Source organism: Typopeltis vanoorti, chromosome 9, assembly GCF_054136105.1.
Source record: "Typopeltis vanoorti isolate ZY-2024b chromosome 9, IOZ_Tvanoo_1.0, whole genome shotgun sequence".
NCBI lineage: Eukaryota > Metazoa > Arthropoda > Arachnida > Uropygi > Thelyphonidae > Typopeltis > Typopeltis vanoorti.
Genome location: NC_143557.1, coordinates 114,213,800 through 114,232,156, shown reverse-complemented (window position 1 = coordinate 114,232,156; position 18,357 = coordinate 114,213,800). Strand labels below are relative to the sequence as shown.

General features: G+C 34.4%; 1 protein-coding gene across 4 annotated transcripts in view; it reads left to right on the top strand.

The window, feature by feature from the left end:
- Positions 1-9,190, top strand: part of LOC150103435 (uncharacterized) — a 35,218-nt gene extending 26,028 nt beyond the window's left edge. For all 4 annotated transcript variants that reach the window (XM_090398273.1, XM_090398274.1, XM_090398275.1 and 1 more), the window contains one exon: positions 8,867-9,190. In XM_090398273.1, the coding sequence (XP_090254399.1) occupies positions 8,867-9,152 (286 nt within the window). In that variant the 3' untranslated portion in view covers positions 9,153-9,190. The remainder of the gene's footprint in view (positions 1-8,866) is intronic.
- Positions 9,191-18,357: the final 9,167 nt, after the last annotated feature.

Sequence of the window (18,357 nt, the reverse complement as noted above, 5' to 3'; positions counted from 1 at the left end):
TTGAGAATCTTAAGAGAATGCAGAATCCACTTGATTTTAATAAAGACCACATTAATCCTGACAAAGTTGTAGTAAACAAGTCCTCTCACGTTCTTACAGCAGCCAAAAAAAGCATTCTCTTCAAAGCACTTAATTTCATTCCTTCACCAAGATTTATTCCTAAGGAATCTCTCCTTACTAAAATAGAAAAAGCTACTTCACTCCTACCTACTCAAATGGCTAACCTTCTACATATGGAATCCATTTTTATTATTAACAATGCGAAACCTCCTACAGATAACATTTCCTCAGGCCTTAAAAAAACTTAAAAACAACTGAAATATAATAATATTACCGGCAGATAAAGGCAGTGCTACCGTAGTCCTCGATTCTGAAGAATACCATAATAAGATGCTTCAATTACTTAAAAATAATACATATTAAATACTACAAGAAGATCCAACACGGGAACTTCAAAACCACACAAACATTTATTGAAGACTACAACTGAACTATCTCGCAACATTCAGCTTTCTCTATGCTCTCTGCATCCACTCATCCCATGTATTTATGGAGTTCCAAAAATCCACAAGGAAAACTTCCCTCTTCGTCCAATCGTGGAAGGTATTGATTTGCCTACTTACAAGCTTTCCAAATATCTTGCTAAATACCTCAAGTGTTTTTCTAATAAGTCTTCATCCTTCGTTAACAATACCTTGGACTTTATATCAAAAATTAAAGATATAACTATCAACGAGAATGACATAATAGCAAGTTTTGACATAGTTTCCTTATTTACAAATGTCCCTACAGAAGAAGTGCTAATATTACTAAAGAACAAATTATCCAAAAAGGTTTGCTTTACTAACCCATTGTGTTAAGTCTGGTTACTTCTGATATCAAGACACCATCTACAAACAGAACCAAGGTCTAGTGATGGGCAACCCTTTATCTCCTATTCTTGCTAACATTTACTTGGAGGATTTTGGAACTAAAGCTATATCATCCTTCTCGTTTAAACCAAAACTTTGGAAATGCTATGTAGATGACATTTTTATTATTTGGAGTCACGGCCATAACTCTCTCATGGATTTTCTTAATCATCTCAATAATCAGCATCCTAATATAAAATTCACAGTCGAACTTGAATATGATAATTCCCTACCATTCCTGGATATAAAACTTTCACGTTGCTCTGGAAAATTTAGAATCTCCATGTATAGAAAACCTACGCAAAATAATAGATATCTTCACAGTCAGTCCCATCATTTTCCTCCACAAAAACTTGGAACTATTTCTACCTTGGGACATAGAGCATGCTCTCTTCTGAATGACCCAGATGAACTTTAAAAAGAAATTAATTACCTCTCTCATGTCTTTAGACAAAATGGATATTCTGATAAAACCATTAAAAAATTTCTTCTAAATTCTCCTAGCCACAGCACTGAAGAAATAACTAACTTTAAGGGTAACATCTCCATCCCATTCATCAGTTCAGTTTCCAAAAAATTAGCTAAAGTTCTTAAAAAGTATAACATCAGGACCTTATTCACTACACTTCCAAAAATCCGCTTGCTAGTAAGCCATCCAAAGCCTTATCATCATAATCTGAAGTATCCTGGCATATATAAGATATGGTGTGATTGTAATATCCCTTATTTTGGTCAAACAAATAAATCTATTGAATTACGTATGGTGGAACACAAGAGAGACATCTCTTACAAAAGAACACATGCCAGTGCCTTGTCTAGTCATGTTCTTTTCTGGAACAATCCTGATGATGAACATCAGGGTCATTCAGTCTGCTGGGATAGATCCGAAAACATCTTTTGTTGCCATGATGAGTTTGAGAGAAAAATTGTGGAGTCCAGAGAAATCATCCTTAATTGTGAACATTTAAATAACAATTTGAGCTACAACATCCCTGATAGTCACTCTGCTGTTGTTTGGTACTGGCGTTTGCGAGAGTCTGCAAGCACGCACTCAACAAGCAATGCCACGTTTGTAAGAACAACTTAAATGTAAATACAAACGTTTTTTCATGTCAATTATGTACTGCAATTTTCCTGTGCTTCTCTGATTTAAACTTCAGTGTTTTTATTTCTGTTTCCTATTCTTAGAAGACACCTGAAGAAGGCTGTCAAAAGCCAAAACTAGTTGTGTTTTTATTTCAATAAAGCCTTACTATTATTCTCGGTTTTAGTCATTAAATCTTTTAATTAAAAATATATATATATATATATATATATAAAATTGTAACAATCTGAAAACAGTATAACCCGTTTGATATACAAATAATCCCACAAATGAAGATAGATATGCAGATGATCAAATAGCATTAGCTACATCAGAACATTATTAAAAAGATCATTAAATGATATCTCAAAACAATATAATATGACAATATCTAAAGAAAAAACAAAAATAATGGCATTCAAAGGAGAAAACCCAATAAGAAGTAAAATACTGATTGATAATAAAATATTATAACAAGTAAATACTTTCAAATACTTGGATGTGATTTATCATATGAAGAAGAAAAAGACAAACACTAAAATATCAAACTTTGTCAAAGTAAATGGCATAATAAATAATCTATTTAAGCCAACCCTAGTTTAAAAAAAAACAACCTAGAATCAGACTATATAATGTCTTGTCAAAACCAACTCTACTATATGGAAGCAAAATGTGGACCATAAAAAGGAAAGATTGAAAACTAATTCAAACAATTCAAAAATTTCATTTCTCAGAAAAACATCTGGATATACCAAATGGGACCATAAAACAAATGAAGAAATCTTACAATCCCCAAGTATAAAACCAATTAATTACCACATAAGACGGTATAAACAAAATGGATAGCACATTTAAATCAAATGAATAACAGCAGACTACTGAAAATATTACGCAGATATAAAATAAGTGGAAAAAGAAGAATCAGATGTCGTGAGTCAGGAACAGGCCACCTGGCCTAATATCCATATTAGGAAGAAGAAGACCATGAAAATTGAAATTTTAGGTCAGAAATTCTAAATTACAAATTTAGATTTATATATATGTATAGGTAGATAAAAAGTCTATCAAACACAAAATGAGCTACTATCTAAAAAAAATTTCATACCTTAAACTTAGAGTCAAAGAAATATGCTGGTATCCAAAAGCTAAGTATGAACTACATTTTTACCTGTATATGAAAATTTTCATGACTACAGCCAAATTTTGACATAAATTTATTGCAGCATACTAATACTAATAAATTATATTATACCAAAGATGTGTAAAAAAAATTCAATATAAATTAAATTGTGATATGTTTTTGGCAAAAGTTACAAATTTTCCAAGGACGTAGTTAAGGAATTAATATACTGCTTACAGAAAACTATGCAGAGAGACATTTCAGTATGGAATATGTCCACCACAAGTGGCAAGAAGTTGTGCAGCTCTCACAACTTCTTGCCATGCTTAGCACCAAGTGATTCTTGAGGCAAACTGGCGCACTCCTCCTTCAGAGTAATGATAAGGCCTTATTTCCTTTATGGGAATTTTTAATAGCAATGCACCCTCCCCCCATTACATCCCAAACATGTTCTATGGGATTGAGATCTGGGGAGCATGCTGGCCGCTTGATTTGATTATGACTCTCATCTGTAAAGAGTACATTAGTCTAGTCCAATTTTTATGGGATACAACACCACTAAAAACATACTCTGTGATGAGCTGTGCATAAAAGGACACAGACTACAGGCATATAGGCCTGTTTGTTGCAGATGTCTTTCCACAGTTTGTTTAGGGATCCTCATACCTGTGCTTGAATGGAGTTGATTACGTTTTGCTATTATAACCAAAAATCTGTCTTCATGATCTGTGGTAGAGCAAGGGTGACCTCTTATCAAACATCTGGAACATGTTCCATTGGTTTGAAACACTGCCCAGAACCTGGATACAGTGCTATGTGAGATTCCAAACTCTCTCACAACATCAGTAATTCTATGGTCTTCTTCAAACTTTCTAATAATTCTTCTCAGCATGAAATCATCCAGATGACATTTTTGAGACATTACAATGCATTCAAGTTTGCAACTTTACAAGAGCTTCCTTCAAACACAGTGCACTTAGTGCAGCCTTTTGCATTTTATCCTGTTGAGTGTTACCACGTGATCCCTTTGTATGTGATTTGAATGTGTACCCATTTTCTACTTGAAATTATTAATTATACAAATTGCCACAAGCTGATTCGTCTGAATTTACAGTTTTAATGTTCAGACAGCATTTGTTCTTAGGTTTTGGACACCACTGCAATATTTCTTTAATTTACAGTTCTAGAACAGTATCAATTTGCAAGGGTGGTCTGAAAAGTTCTCAACCTAATAATGAAAAAACGAATTTATAATTTCAAAATTATTTTTATTTTTCGACATAATCTCCCTTAAGACTAATACATTTATTCCAGCGATACTCCAGCACCATTATCCCATCCTCTGTAGTGGTTCTCAGTAAGATCTGCAAAAGACCCCTCTACAGCTGCAATCATCTCTTGATTCAAAGAAAAATGCTGAACAGCAAGGAAGAGTTTTAGTTTTGGGAAGAGATAGAAGTCAGAGGGAGCCAAATCTGGGGAATAGGGTGGATGTTCCAACAATTCATAGTGCAGATCCCTTAATTTTCCTATTGCCAAAACACCTTTGTGGGCAGGTGCCATTGTCCTGATGAAAGATGATTTTTTTCTTCTGCAAACCTGATCTTTTCTTACGAATTTTTTTGTCTAGTCTGGTTAAAAGATCGGAATAATATTCCCTGGTTATTGTTATACCCTTTTCAAGATAATTAATAAAAAAATGCTTTAGTATCCCTAATCACTGATTTTCCTGCTGATGGAACCAACTTTGGATTCTGGTGTGTCATGCTGAATCCAAGTCTCATCCATAGTAATAAATAGATGCACAAAATCAGTTGGAATAAGAGAGAAATTAGCTGTATACAAGACAGTGTTCAAACCAGTTTTAACTTATGGATCAGAGAGCTGGGTTAGAACTAAAACACTTGACCAAACACTAGAGCCGCAGATATGAGAGTCCTGAGAAAGATTAGGGGCATGACAGATGACAATATCATATTAAAGTGGCATCAATGGCAATATCATATTAAAAACAAGGATATTAGGAAAGAACTGGATATTGTCAGCATCCAGGAATGCATTAGCAGAACTAATCTCAGGTAGTATGGTCACTTAAACAGAATGGGAGAGGAAAGATTAGCCAAACAAGTGTTTTCTGCCAGGTTGGCAGGAGAAAGACCAAGATATAGGTGGATAGATACAGTAAAAAGTGCCTTAGAAGACCTGATAATATTGGAGTCTTTACAGGTAAGAGACTGATTTGGCCAAAAATTGTAGATAGAAAGTTAGTAATGGTGTAAATATTTCATCAAGTACTATCATATCCTGTACACCCCTTGACGGTATATATTTCAGGAATTTGATGATGACAAAATCAGTTTTATTCTTGTTAAAATGCTCCATGCACTGTTCAGAGATTTTCATGCGAGTGCGTTTTTGATCTGTTGTGATCAAGCACAGCACCCATCTTGTGCAAAGCTTTTTCATTTGCAATTCTTCATGCAAAATATATCCTACACGTTCTTTCGAAATGCCTATAGTCTCAGCAATTTCACGCACTTTGACTCGCCAGTCATCCAATACCATATAGTGCACTTGATCAATGATTTCCGGCGGTTACATTTTTTGGATGTCCTTCATGTGGATCACCTTCAAGGCTGGTATGGCCACGTTTAAACGTGGCAGCCCATTTCTTAATTGTTGAAAATGAAGGAGAAGAGTGCCCATAAACTTTTATGAACTTCGAATGGATTTCTTTTGGCATTAAGCCTTCTTTTGCAAAGAATTTTATAACTGCATAATACCAATTTTACCCATTTCATGGGATACAGACAACGCTTTTGCTTCAGACAGCTGCATAAAGCAAACTACTTGATAGAATTACTTGCAATTTCACATGGATGCTTATGACAGATGTACCAACTTAAAAAAAAAAAAAAAATCTTGCCGATATCTATGGTCGAGAACTTTTGACTACCCTCATGTTAGCTGTACATAATTGGATCTTTGTCCAATCAGGAAGCTGATATTCACACCAGCTGTGTCTATTATTTTCTCCCTATTACTTCCTCCTTGTTCCCTTTCTTTGTAATAAGTGGAGTTGGCTAAGTTGATTGACTACTGAAGTTTTCAGGTTATTTTTGATTTTAATGGTACAGACTACACATACTTAGTTTGTTATGAAGATTTCAGGAAAGCGACATTAATTTAATCTGTGTGCTAAGGCTTATGTGCTGGGAGAAACTCATAATAGAGGCTTAAGACTACCATGCTCCATCGCAGTAAATTTAGAAGAGAAAGGTTATTTTTGGAAATTTGCAGCTGCTTTTAGACATCAGCTAAATAAATATGGTTGCATTAAACTTCCCAAAATATGGGAAACACTGATATTGTACTTCGAGATCTTAGTTTACATCCTATGCTGCCAACAGGTGCCCCATCTAGTTAGGACTCTTCTTCGTGTTTCACTTAGTTTTGTGTTGCAAGTCTCGTATTGCACTTCCTGATGATGTCTCAGTGACTCAATGAAACATTGGAAGAATTGATATTTTTTATCCTTTATTATTGTTGTTTTACTCCATTAAGCCTCTAACATGGCATTAATTTAAGCTGTCATCATCATCATGCATATCAAGGATTTAGGCCTAATGTGGCCTGTTCCGGCCTTAGAAGTCATCATTGAATCTTTTAAGAGGACGTTCTAGTTTTCTTTTTTCCTAATGGCTTGTACTTTAAGGCTTGTTATGGTAATCTTTCTATTTTCATTCTTTGAATGTGTTCCATCTATTTATGTTCATCATCATCATGAAATTCCTGCCATGTACCCTCAAGGGGTGTACAGGATATGACAGTACTACATGAAAAATTGCTTAAGTGTCAAAGCTGTATAACTGAGAGGAGACCTCCACATAGCCTTTACAGGAATGCAGAGAACCGACCAGGGCTTCTGACCTAATGTCCAATCCTCACCTTCTCGTGGTGCACCCTGTTGGGTATCTATCTGGATACTGAACGGACGAGGATGGACTGGCAATTTGGGATTTAGCCGACCAAATTGTATTCTTATTGACTTAAAATACAAAATCCATTTATGTTTATATTTTTTATATATTACTGATTCTTGGTTTAATTCTTTCATAATTTCTTCATTTCTTTTGTGATCAAATAGAGTATACTTTGCAGTTTTTCTCACAAACTTCATTTCTGCTGTTATTAATCTTCATTTGTCTTTTTGTTTTATTGTCCAGATTTCACTTCCATACAATAAGACTGGTAGGGCTAATGTATTGTATACTTTTAGTCTGGTTTGTTTTTGAACTAGGTTTGGTTTAAATATAGAGTTAATTACACTTATTTTTAAATATTTTGCAATTTTTAGGTTTATATCTTTTTCCTTTTCATATGTGATCATACATCCTAGGTAGTTAAATGAATTCACCTGTTCTAAGATCTTGTTATCTATTACTATTTTAGTCCTTACTGGATCTTGTCCTTTAAAGGCCATAGTTTTTGATTTTTCCGTTGAAATTATCATATCATAATCTTTGGCTATCTTATTTAGATCTAGAATAGCTTTCTGTAAGTTATCTTCAGAATTTGTAATTATTATTTGGTCGTCAGCAAAAAGGAGAGTATTTAAGTTCACAGTAGGAGAATAGTTTTTATTCCCTGTTGTGGACCCCTTGGTTTATCTCTCTCGTATATCATAGCTCATGATTTAATCTTATTTGTATTTGACTATTTTCATATATGCTTTTAGGATATTATTTGGTATTTGTCTTTCTTTTAATATGTTAAATAAAATGCTTCTTTTAACTTTGTCAAATGCTTTTTCCAAGTCAATAAATGCCATGTGTAGAAATTTAGAAATTCTTCTAATTTCAATTTGGTATTTAATTTTATGTTTTCTTTAGTATCTGCATTTAGGTGTTTCAAAATCTTATATACATTGAGTCTTATTTTATATAAGTCATGTTCTAAATTAGAAACAAATTTGTTCCATGATTCTCTGTCTTTTTCTGACTTCTCTTTTAGCTATGGCTCTTATTCTTTTATATTCTATTTCATCTTCTAATCTTTTACTTTTTGCCATTTATGATAGGCTTCTTTTTTCATTTTGATTATTTCTTTGGTTGTATCATCCCATATCTTCAGTTTTTTCCTTTTATTGAATTTCACCATTTGCTGCTGCATTTAGTACCATTTTTATATTAAGCCATTCTATTTCTATTTCTTCATTTTGTTTTATTTTATCTAGATATTGATTAATTCTTTGTTCATATAGCCATTGTATATTTGTGTTATTTAATAGTCTAGTTTTATAAACAAACGTTTTAAATGTTCTTTCTGTTCTTTTTACTTGTAGCTATTTAGGTGGTAATCTTAATTTTATTTTAATGAGGAAGTGGTCACTACTTATTTCATATTCTCTGTGAACTCTAACATCCTACGAAAACTTTGATGTCTTTTAATTTAAGATAAAATAATCTAATATTGACAATATTAGATAATATTTAAATTTGATATTTCTTTCATCCACTTTGCCAAATGAGTGCTTTTGTCAAGTGTATTTTTTAATGTTAACAATATATTTTTTAATAAAGTATAATAATTTTAGTTTGCACCTGAACTGGCAGGTCTGCTCAATTTATTAGATGTCCTCTTTTTAATTATATAAATTGCATAATGGTATTCCATATGCAATAGACCATAGCTAATGAAATGTCACTGTATACTGTATTATTGAAATATGTTTTAACCATTCAATTTCAGTGATCCTGTGCCTATGAATATTCCAGTTCCTAAAAAGACACCACAAACAATTTCATCAACTTCAAGAAAATGGTGCACAAAGTCAGAATCGAAAGTAACAGTTGCTTCTGTACTTGATGCTAGTAATATTGTCAGTCCATATACACGTTCAGGAGGAAAAGAATTTGAGCATTCACCATTAGGTGCTAAGAAGAAAAAGCAACATTCTTTGCTTAATCAAATACTGGCTGATGATGATAAAAGAAAGAAAGATAGTAACTTGTTATCATTTCTGTCCTCATTGTAATCGTTTTAAAACAGCTTTTAATTAAAATTTTATTTTTATATTTCTGTTTTCACTGAGTAAGCTTTAGTGATATAGAAACATTTTCAGATTCAAACTTGGCTTGAGTAAAAAAAAAATTAACTGTTTCTTTGGATTTTTGTAATTAGTCTAATGTTTTGGAATAATGCACAGTAATACACAGGAAATATGACTACTGTTATTGAAGTAGCTCTCAGTGAGGTAGCTCCACAGGGCTACCTCAGTAAATGTTGAAACCAGTCTGGGAAGGTGACCATAATTTATGACATTAGAAACTTGCTAATGTCAAAGGGAGATCGAATTTTATCTTCAAATCTGTGTAATCTATTACTAATTGCAAATGGCATGCACTATAAAATTCAAGTTTCTGAGATTTATTTGGCCATTTTGAATGTCATAGTAATTATAAAAGTCCCACACAGTCTGTAGCATCTGACAAGGTTTGATTTATTATTTAGTAATTCAAATATGCTGATAAAGGAAAAACATGAGATTTAACTAGAAACAAAAACAATAGATAATCTGGGTATATAAGTAGTTGAACATTAGTAGGATGTGTAGTCAGCCTAAATACTATTTTATACTTGTGCACATTGTTTTATTTTGTGCATTCAATTTTCAGTTACACATTGTCATCAAGAGAGTCCATACATGCTCGATTGTATCTGTGATAGTTCTGTGGGGGGGGAGTAGAAAAACACTATAGAATTTATTATAAATGTGTACATCATGGGTATTTGATATATATATAATATGCCTATCAAAATGTATTATGTTTATCTTGAGATCAAGATAAACTTCTACAATGCGAAGAATCTTAGGCATGCTGTTAACCAAAGAGCATGAAACAAGAACTCTTACCAGCCTGAAATAGAGGAACATGCTTGCTAAAGAGAAAGACTTACGTAATTTTCCTGATATATATAAACTTATAGTTGATGAATTTCATGCAGGACATTGCATTAATGTGTTGCAGCAGTATTTCTAGACTTATAGCTAGTTGAGGTGCACATATCCTTCAATATGGTAATTCAAATGAGTCAGTAACATAGAAAAAAAAATGATCTTAATTATTGACACATCGCTAACCTTTCCTGCCACAAACATATAATTTCTATAACATCTTCAGCTTCCAAAGAACGTTTTTTTTTTTCTCACAAGACATTACTTTTCATCTGTCCTGATACTAACTCTGTGCAAAGCCACAAAATTTTCTCAACTTTTGAATACTGCTCTCATATTTGGAGGGTGTACCTAAAACCTTTCAAAAAATTCTTGGCACTCTTTGAAAGAAGACATTTCAGCTAATTGATAACTCTCCCTTTCTCTCCAGCTGTTGTCTCACAGATTGTCAGTTTACACTTTCTTTTCTATAGATATTTTCATTGGTGCATCCATCATGTCTTCCATTTCTGCTAAACATACAATAACAAAGAGCTAGCTTACATTCATTTAAATTGCTGACTCAGCAAATCTGGAAAGCACCTAAGCACTTCTCATCTTTCATTCCATCTATTTCTGTTTAGGTACTTGAAAACAGGTGTACTTATTTCAGGCCTAGAAAAAAAAAAACACCTCTAAAACAGGGAATATAGAAATAAAGCTCTTGCTTAAAGAAAATTCAGGCAAGCGCTCTTCTTGGTTATAACCCCGTTAATGACAGGATACTTTGTATTGGATTTAAAGCTCATCCTACCAATATGTCAATTTTCATAGTTTATGCGCTCCACATAGATAGGCCTAATGAAGAGAGTGAGGAGTTCTATGAAAACCTACAGATTTTGTTGGACTGCCTGCCAACAAAGAATGTACTTTTCATCTTATGGGACTTGAATGCAAAAGTGAGAAAGAGTATGAGAGTGTGGTATGTTTGGCCTGGGTGAATGTAACATCAGTGGTGAAAGATTATTGGAATTTGCCCATGTTAACAGATTAGTCATTACCAATATCTGCTTATTCTGTCCATGACGGACATCTAATATTGATAGGTCCAGGCACCAGATTGATTACATCCTGGCTCTCCAGTGGTGGATGACAAGCATCCTTGATGTACATACTTGTCCATGAGCAGACTGTAGTACTGACCATCAGTGATGTGAATCCCTAATGGGTTCACAGAAGAAAAATCAACATGGTTGGATGAGCTTTTTGAGACTAGTGAGGAGAACTCACCTGAAATGCTGGGGGGGGGGGTCAAGGTTATAATAGAGAATACAGCTAAGAAGTATCTAGGCCCAATTAGAATACCCAGAGACCAGTGAATATCAGATTCAACATGGGATTTGATCAAAAGGAGGCACAAGTACTTAGATTACATAGAGAAGTCAGAAAAGCCATCAGACAGGACAAGGAAAATTTTTCCAGATGAAGAGGCACAATTATAAAAGGATGTTTCATTTAGTTTGTGACCTAAAGCATAAGTTTAAGCACTAATTGAATGTCATCAAAAAACAGGAATGGAGCAGTACTAACAGAAGAATTGGGAATCAAAAACAGATGGAAAGAGTACTGTGAGGAACTGTATCTGAGTCCTCTCACCAAGATAATTTCAATTTGGAACCTTCTGTACTTTAGCATGAGGTTGAAGGATCAATTAAACAGCTTAACAACAATAAGATTGGGTGTGGATTTAATCCCAGCAGAGTTAATTAAGGCCACAGGGGACAGTGGGATAAGAATGTTTCCTAAATTGATTAAAATAGAACTGAGACCAAAGTTGAGGCAAAAATGCCTGATGAACAAGCAGGTTTTAGGAAAGGAAGAGGTACCAGAGATTAGGTCCTTTGCCTTAGACAGATCATCGAAAAGTATAAAGAATTTAGAATGAATATGGTATTGTTTCATAGAATACTCCAAACTGTGTTCAGCACATGAAATTGTGGGATGTAATGAAATGAATGGGTTTTCCTCAATACATTATCAGGTTGATAGGTAGATTGTACAGTGAGCAAGAAGCCACGTTAAGAACAAGTGTTGGATTAACTGATTGACTTCAGGTCATCAAGAGAGTTAGGCAAGGATGCCTACTCTCCCCTTCACTTGTTTAGTATCTATGTTGAGGACGTGCGTGAAGTATTGGATGAGCTTAATTAGGATAGGTGGTAGATTGATCAGTAATCTAAGGAACGCTGATGATACAGTATTCCTTTGAAATCACAAGGAAGAACTAGAATGGATCCTTAACAAAATTAATCAGATCAGTAAGAACAAAGGACTTGAACTCAATTCTAGAAAGACAAAGATTATGGACAGGGAAGCTCCTGAGAAACGTGTACCTTAATGGAGATAGAATTGAGGAAGTCAGCAAGTTTGAATACCTGGACTCTGTTATTAACGTGAAGAACTGCTGTTCAGAAGATTAGAAATGGCTAAAACAAGTCAGAGACTTGACTAAAATCTTGAAGGATAGATCTATCTCCACAAAGACAAAATTTTTTGTGGATGCAGCCATTTTTACAATAGCGAGTTACAGATGTGAGACTTGGAACCTAAAAAAGTCTGATAGGAAAAGGATAGTTGCTATTCGAGATACTGAAAGGCTTTCAAATGGATGGGTGTTAGAAAAGATCAACAGAAATTTAAGACTCCTTAAAGATACTGACAGAAGAAAGCTGAAATACTTTGGACATATTGAAAGGATGGAAGGAGGACTTCTCAAAGCAGTAATAGAAGGTAAAGTTCCTAGAAAAAGAGGAAGGGTAGACCTTCAGTGAGATGGATGAATAGTGTGTGTGGAATGATTAGTCTTCAGAGAGTTGAAGCCCCAGAAAAGCATAAGACAGAAGCACCTGGTGTGGAACATCACCAAGGAAATGAGTGACCATATGGCATCTGATGATGTCCAATCAGTGAATGGATAGAAAACAGGGTTCCCAACCACCTAATATGTGCCAGATCAACAACTAAATGTACTATGGGATTTCTGCAGGACAATATCACAGCATACTATTCATACCATATTGATTAATTCTGATTAAAAACAGTTTGACTTAACAGCTTCTAAATTTTTGCAACATCTGTTCAGTCAATAACTTTTTTTTTAATGTAATTCCATCCAAAGTTGTAAACCTGTCATAGATTGGCACTGTAAGTGTGCTATGGGTGGTTAGATAATCCAGAAACCTGCTGAACAGACTAAATATGATGGTAAGTGTATACACAATAAAAGCAAATTCTAAACAGAACTTGCAAAATACACCTAAAACATCTTTCTCTTATGTTTAAGCATCAATGGCCCTGTTATAGGCAAGTTACTTGGCTTTATAGAATCTAATTATGATGGGCAGTTAATTCTGCTGTGCAAGACAAATCGACCATAGAATATGCATACTTAGCATACAGACTAAGCAATCAGTCTGTCTATGATTACTTAGCATAGCAATCCTACTTCTTTGGCATAGGATACCAAATTAGCAATTCTACTATATTGGTATCCTACTTCTCATCAATCTTTCAAACCGAAGGACATTATTAATATTAACTGAGCTACAGAGGCTCTCTGTAACACTAGGTAAAACAAAATCAAAACCTTATCACTGCTTTTAGCATTTTTGTCACAAAAAATCATTTAATATATTCTGTTTGATATCTGTTCATGTTTACTTGCTGTTGGTATTTTTCCTTGCTTTGAATAATCTGAATTTTAATATATAATCTGCATTGATCATCCATGCATACATGTTATTAATCAAAATAAAAGTAAAATAAATAATTGAATAATGCAATCAAATATAAAACATATATTCACAGAAATGAGCAGTCATGTTAGCAAGTGAACATGCTTTTGAATGGAACTATAAAAAGTGCTTTTTTGTAGTTCTCATTTAATCAGAGATTCATCAAAATGTTAATGGTTTGAGAATATTTGTAGAGGCAAAAGGATGCCATTAGAGGGCTAACAAGAAGAGAATGAATAAGATTATGGCCTGAATTACTTGGAGGAGAGGTGATATTTGGGATATTGTGTAGAGGAACTGGTTGAAAAGAAGTCCAGGGTGTTGGGAGAATGGTGTGGATTACCTGATGCCTGGATTACATTGTTAGATTACTAACAACATATATTTTGGCATCTTTCCAGCTTGGCCTTGCTCGCTCCAAATCCATCAAGAACAAAGAACCCTTATAAGGGCATTTCAAATGGAGTTAGATGATCTCATGTGAAGGTTGCAGTGTTTCTTTTCCAAGAAACTCAGGTTTTTCATCCCATAGACAGATACATGCAATTAAAAGATATAATACATTTGCCTTATAACCTTCACTGCAATTCTAAATGATAACTTTCATCCTGATCAAAGTTAGAGAAGGGAAAGCCAGTTTGAATTGTGAACACTGAGGTCCCCAAAGATGATGCCGCTATTTGGGTAATTACTGCAGAAAATGAATCTGTACATATAAATAATCAAAGAAATGAGAGTGGTGGTCAGAATTTGGAGATTAATTGAAACAGTAAATTAACACGACAAAATACCTTAAAGAAATTTTGCACCAGAATGAGAGTTTAGGTTTGGCATTCTGACAGGGAATCAGGGAATGTCAAATCTGACAAATGTACATATATTGCCTTTGTGGCAGAAGGATGGATAAAGTGTAATGTAGTTTTGGATAGTAACTGTTGGGGTTCTTTGAAAAGTAACAAGCCTGGTTTATATATTTGTAAGTGTTGTACACTTCATTTACAACATTTATTACTTTAAAAAGTACCAGTTTTGTTTCTCATTCGATCAACTGAAGTTAAAGCAAATCTTAGACAGCGTACTAGGTCTCAGGTTTGCATAAAAAAGCAGGTCAGATTGCTTTTAAAAATACCAGTTTTGTTTCTCATTTGATCACCAAACCTGAGATCAGGTACTAAGGAGGAAGACCCCTGAGAATACTGCATACATCTGGCAAGTGATTTTTTAGGTACCTATGCCCCTTGTGACCCTTTCATGGTGTTTGATTGGCAAATATAATACCATTTATAATTTGATCTAGTGGAAGGTTTTTTCTGAGCTCCCCCTCCCCCTTTGTTACCAAATAGTTTATTTTGGTGCAGAGAAATAGGAATTTTTTGCCATGAGCTTTCTTGCTGATGGAACCGACTTTGTTTTCTTTGGCGTTGAACAACCGGCTTCTGTCCACTGCTGTGGATTCTGGTGTGTAATGGTGAATTCAAGTCTCATCCATAGTAATAAATCGACACACAAACTCAGTTTTATTCTTGTTAAAATGCTCCAAACACTGTTCAGAGATTTTCATGCAAGTGTGTTTTTGATCTGCTGTGAGCAAGTGCAGAACCCATCTTGCGCAAAGCTTTTTCATTTGCAATTCTTCATGCAAAATATATCCTACACATTCTTTTGAAATGCCTATAGTCTCAGCAATTTCATGCACTTTGACTCGCCGTCATCCAACACCATATCCAATACCACTTGATCGATGATTTCTGGTTTTTGTTACACTTTGTGGATGTCCTTCACGTGGATCATCTTCAAGGCTGGTATGGCCACGTTTAAACTCAGCAGCCGATTTCTTAATTGTCGAAAACAAAGAAGAGTACCCATAAACTTTTATGAACTTCGAATGAATTTCTTTTAGTGTTATACCTTCTTTTACAAAGAATTTTATAACTGCACGATACTCAATTTTATCCATTTTCAAGGGATATAGACAACACTTTTGTTTCAGACAGCTGTATAAAACAAACTACTTGAGAGAATGACTTGCAATTTCACATGTATACCAAATTAGAAAAAAAATCTCGTCAATAGTGTTGCCATCTATGGTCGAGGCTGAGTACTTTTCAGACCACCCTCATACAAATTCAACAACAATGGTCCCAAACTTGACTACTAGTGGTCAATAGAGGAAGATCACTAGTGGTACACCACTAGTGACCTTCCTTTTTTGAGATACTGCACCCTCATATACTTTCTGATACCTATCTGACAGCCAGTCACTGATCCATCTCAGAAGTCTGTTATCCAATCCCATCTGTTTCAATTTATTTAACAATTTGTTGTGTGGCAAAAGCTTTTGCAAAATCCAAGTACACCACTGTATATGCATCTCCCCTTGTCCAAGGTATTTGTCACCTTATTATAGTTCATAAGTTAGTAAAACATGATCTCCCATTAACAAACCCATACTGATAACCACAAGAATACTGCTGTTATCAAACAATCCATTTTGGTATCCTACTTCTCATCAGTCTCTCCAGTACCTTCACAACTCCAGATAAACAGATTGGCCTATAATTTGAAGCTACAGCCTTATCACCATCTTTATGCAGTGGAACAATTTTACTTCACTCCCTTAGAACCTGTGCTATTGTTAGACCCTTATTAAACAAGCATGCCAATTCCCCGGAACATTCCCTTAAGATGTGATATGTCATTAAATCCTATCGCCTTACTGACATTAAGGTTATTTCCTCAAATACCTCCTGCTCACTTACAATTAAGCCATCCTCTCATATGTCCTCTACACTTAAGTTTCTCATGATTCCACCCTAATTAGAATGAAGCAACCTTATAAACTGATCTTAATGTCTTCTGCAGTAGTTACCATTCCACCATTAAGATCATCTTACCACGATCATTCTTCCTTTTACTTGCCAAATATCTAAAAAAAAACCCTGGGGTTTTTTCTTCATCTGATTTGCCAATTTTTGTTCATACTGCACTTTTGTTTTCCTTACTGAGTCACTCTCCTGGCTTGTTCCTTATACTCTTCATGTAACTGATTATTACCGTTATTCATCTTGTACTGCATCCAATTCCTCAAGAGCTCACTTTAGTGAGTATGGGAGTGGTGAACTCAAGGTACCTGATGCTGGACCATGCCTTATTTCATGCATATGTTATATTAACTGTAGACTGGTCCCTATTCTTCTTTCTTGTTCCTTCCAACAACATAAAAGAAGATTGTACACATGGACTTTACCTAATGGAGAATACAGAAATCAGATAGATTTCTGTATTCTCCATTTGGTTGTTTGTTGCCAGTGGAAGAGTGCTATCCAAGCAGCAAAAACTACCTGGTGCAGACTGTGGGACAGATCATGAATGTTGATAGCTGAAGTTAAATTGAAATTAAGGGTTAAGAAGAAAAGGACAGTATCAGATTTGATTTAGATTCTATAAATGAAGCATTTAAAGTAGAAGTCTGAAAGAAATTAAAAAGTTTGGAGAAGACGGAAAGAGAATTAGAAGAACTGTGGGAAGAGACAAAATGTACAATCATAGAAGCAGCAAAGAAGACTCTTAATAAAGCAACAAGAAAGAAAGATTGTCAATGGTTGTCAGAAGAAGCTATTCAAATAATAGAGGAAAGAAGAAAAATGAAACTTCAGAGAAACAAAGAAAGAGTTAGACAACTGAGTGCAGATTTCCAAAGACAGGCTAGGAAAGATAAGGAAAAACATCTAAACAAAAAGGTGCAAGGAAATTGAAGAAAGCAGTATTATGGTTAGAACAAGAGATCTGTTTAGGAAAATAAATTGTTACAGAGAGGTTTATCTGTAGATTAAGAGTTGTAAAAAGTAATTCAGGTATATGTCTGATGGAAGAAGCAGTGAAAAAAAAAAAGATGGAAAGCATATGTAGAGGATTTGTACAAAAAAGATAATAATATTGAAGGAGAATTTGTTGAGGAACCCATGATAATGAAAAGTGAAGTGATACTAGCAATGGAACAGCTGCCAAGAGAAAAAGCTCCTGGAGTTGATGTGTGTCAGTGGAATTAATGAGAGTAGCTGGGGATGAAGTAGTGAATATATTGACTGAAATTTGTCAACAGGTTTGGAAGAAAATATACTGGCCTAGAGATTGGAAAACATCAGTATTCATCCCAATCCCCCAAAAAATCAATGCCAGAGATTGTGAGAATATAGAACCATCGTTTTAATTTCACATGCAAGTAAAGTTATGCTGAAAGTGATCCAACAAAGGTTGGAGCCAGATGTGAATAGAGAAATACTACAAGAACAGGCAGGCTTTAAGAGAGGTAGAGGAACTAGAGACCAAATAGCAAACATGAGGTGGATTATGGAAAGAACAAGAAAATTTCAGAAAGAAGTATTCATCTGTTTTATTGATTATAAGAAAGCTTTTGACTGTTGATTTTGTGTGGATCATAGACTATGGATTGTAATCAGATCAGAGGGAATACCTGAACATTTAATTCTCTTGATAAGAGAGCTGTATGA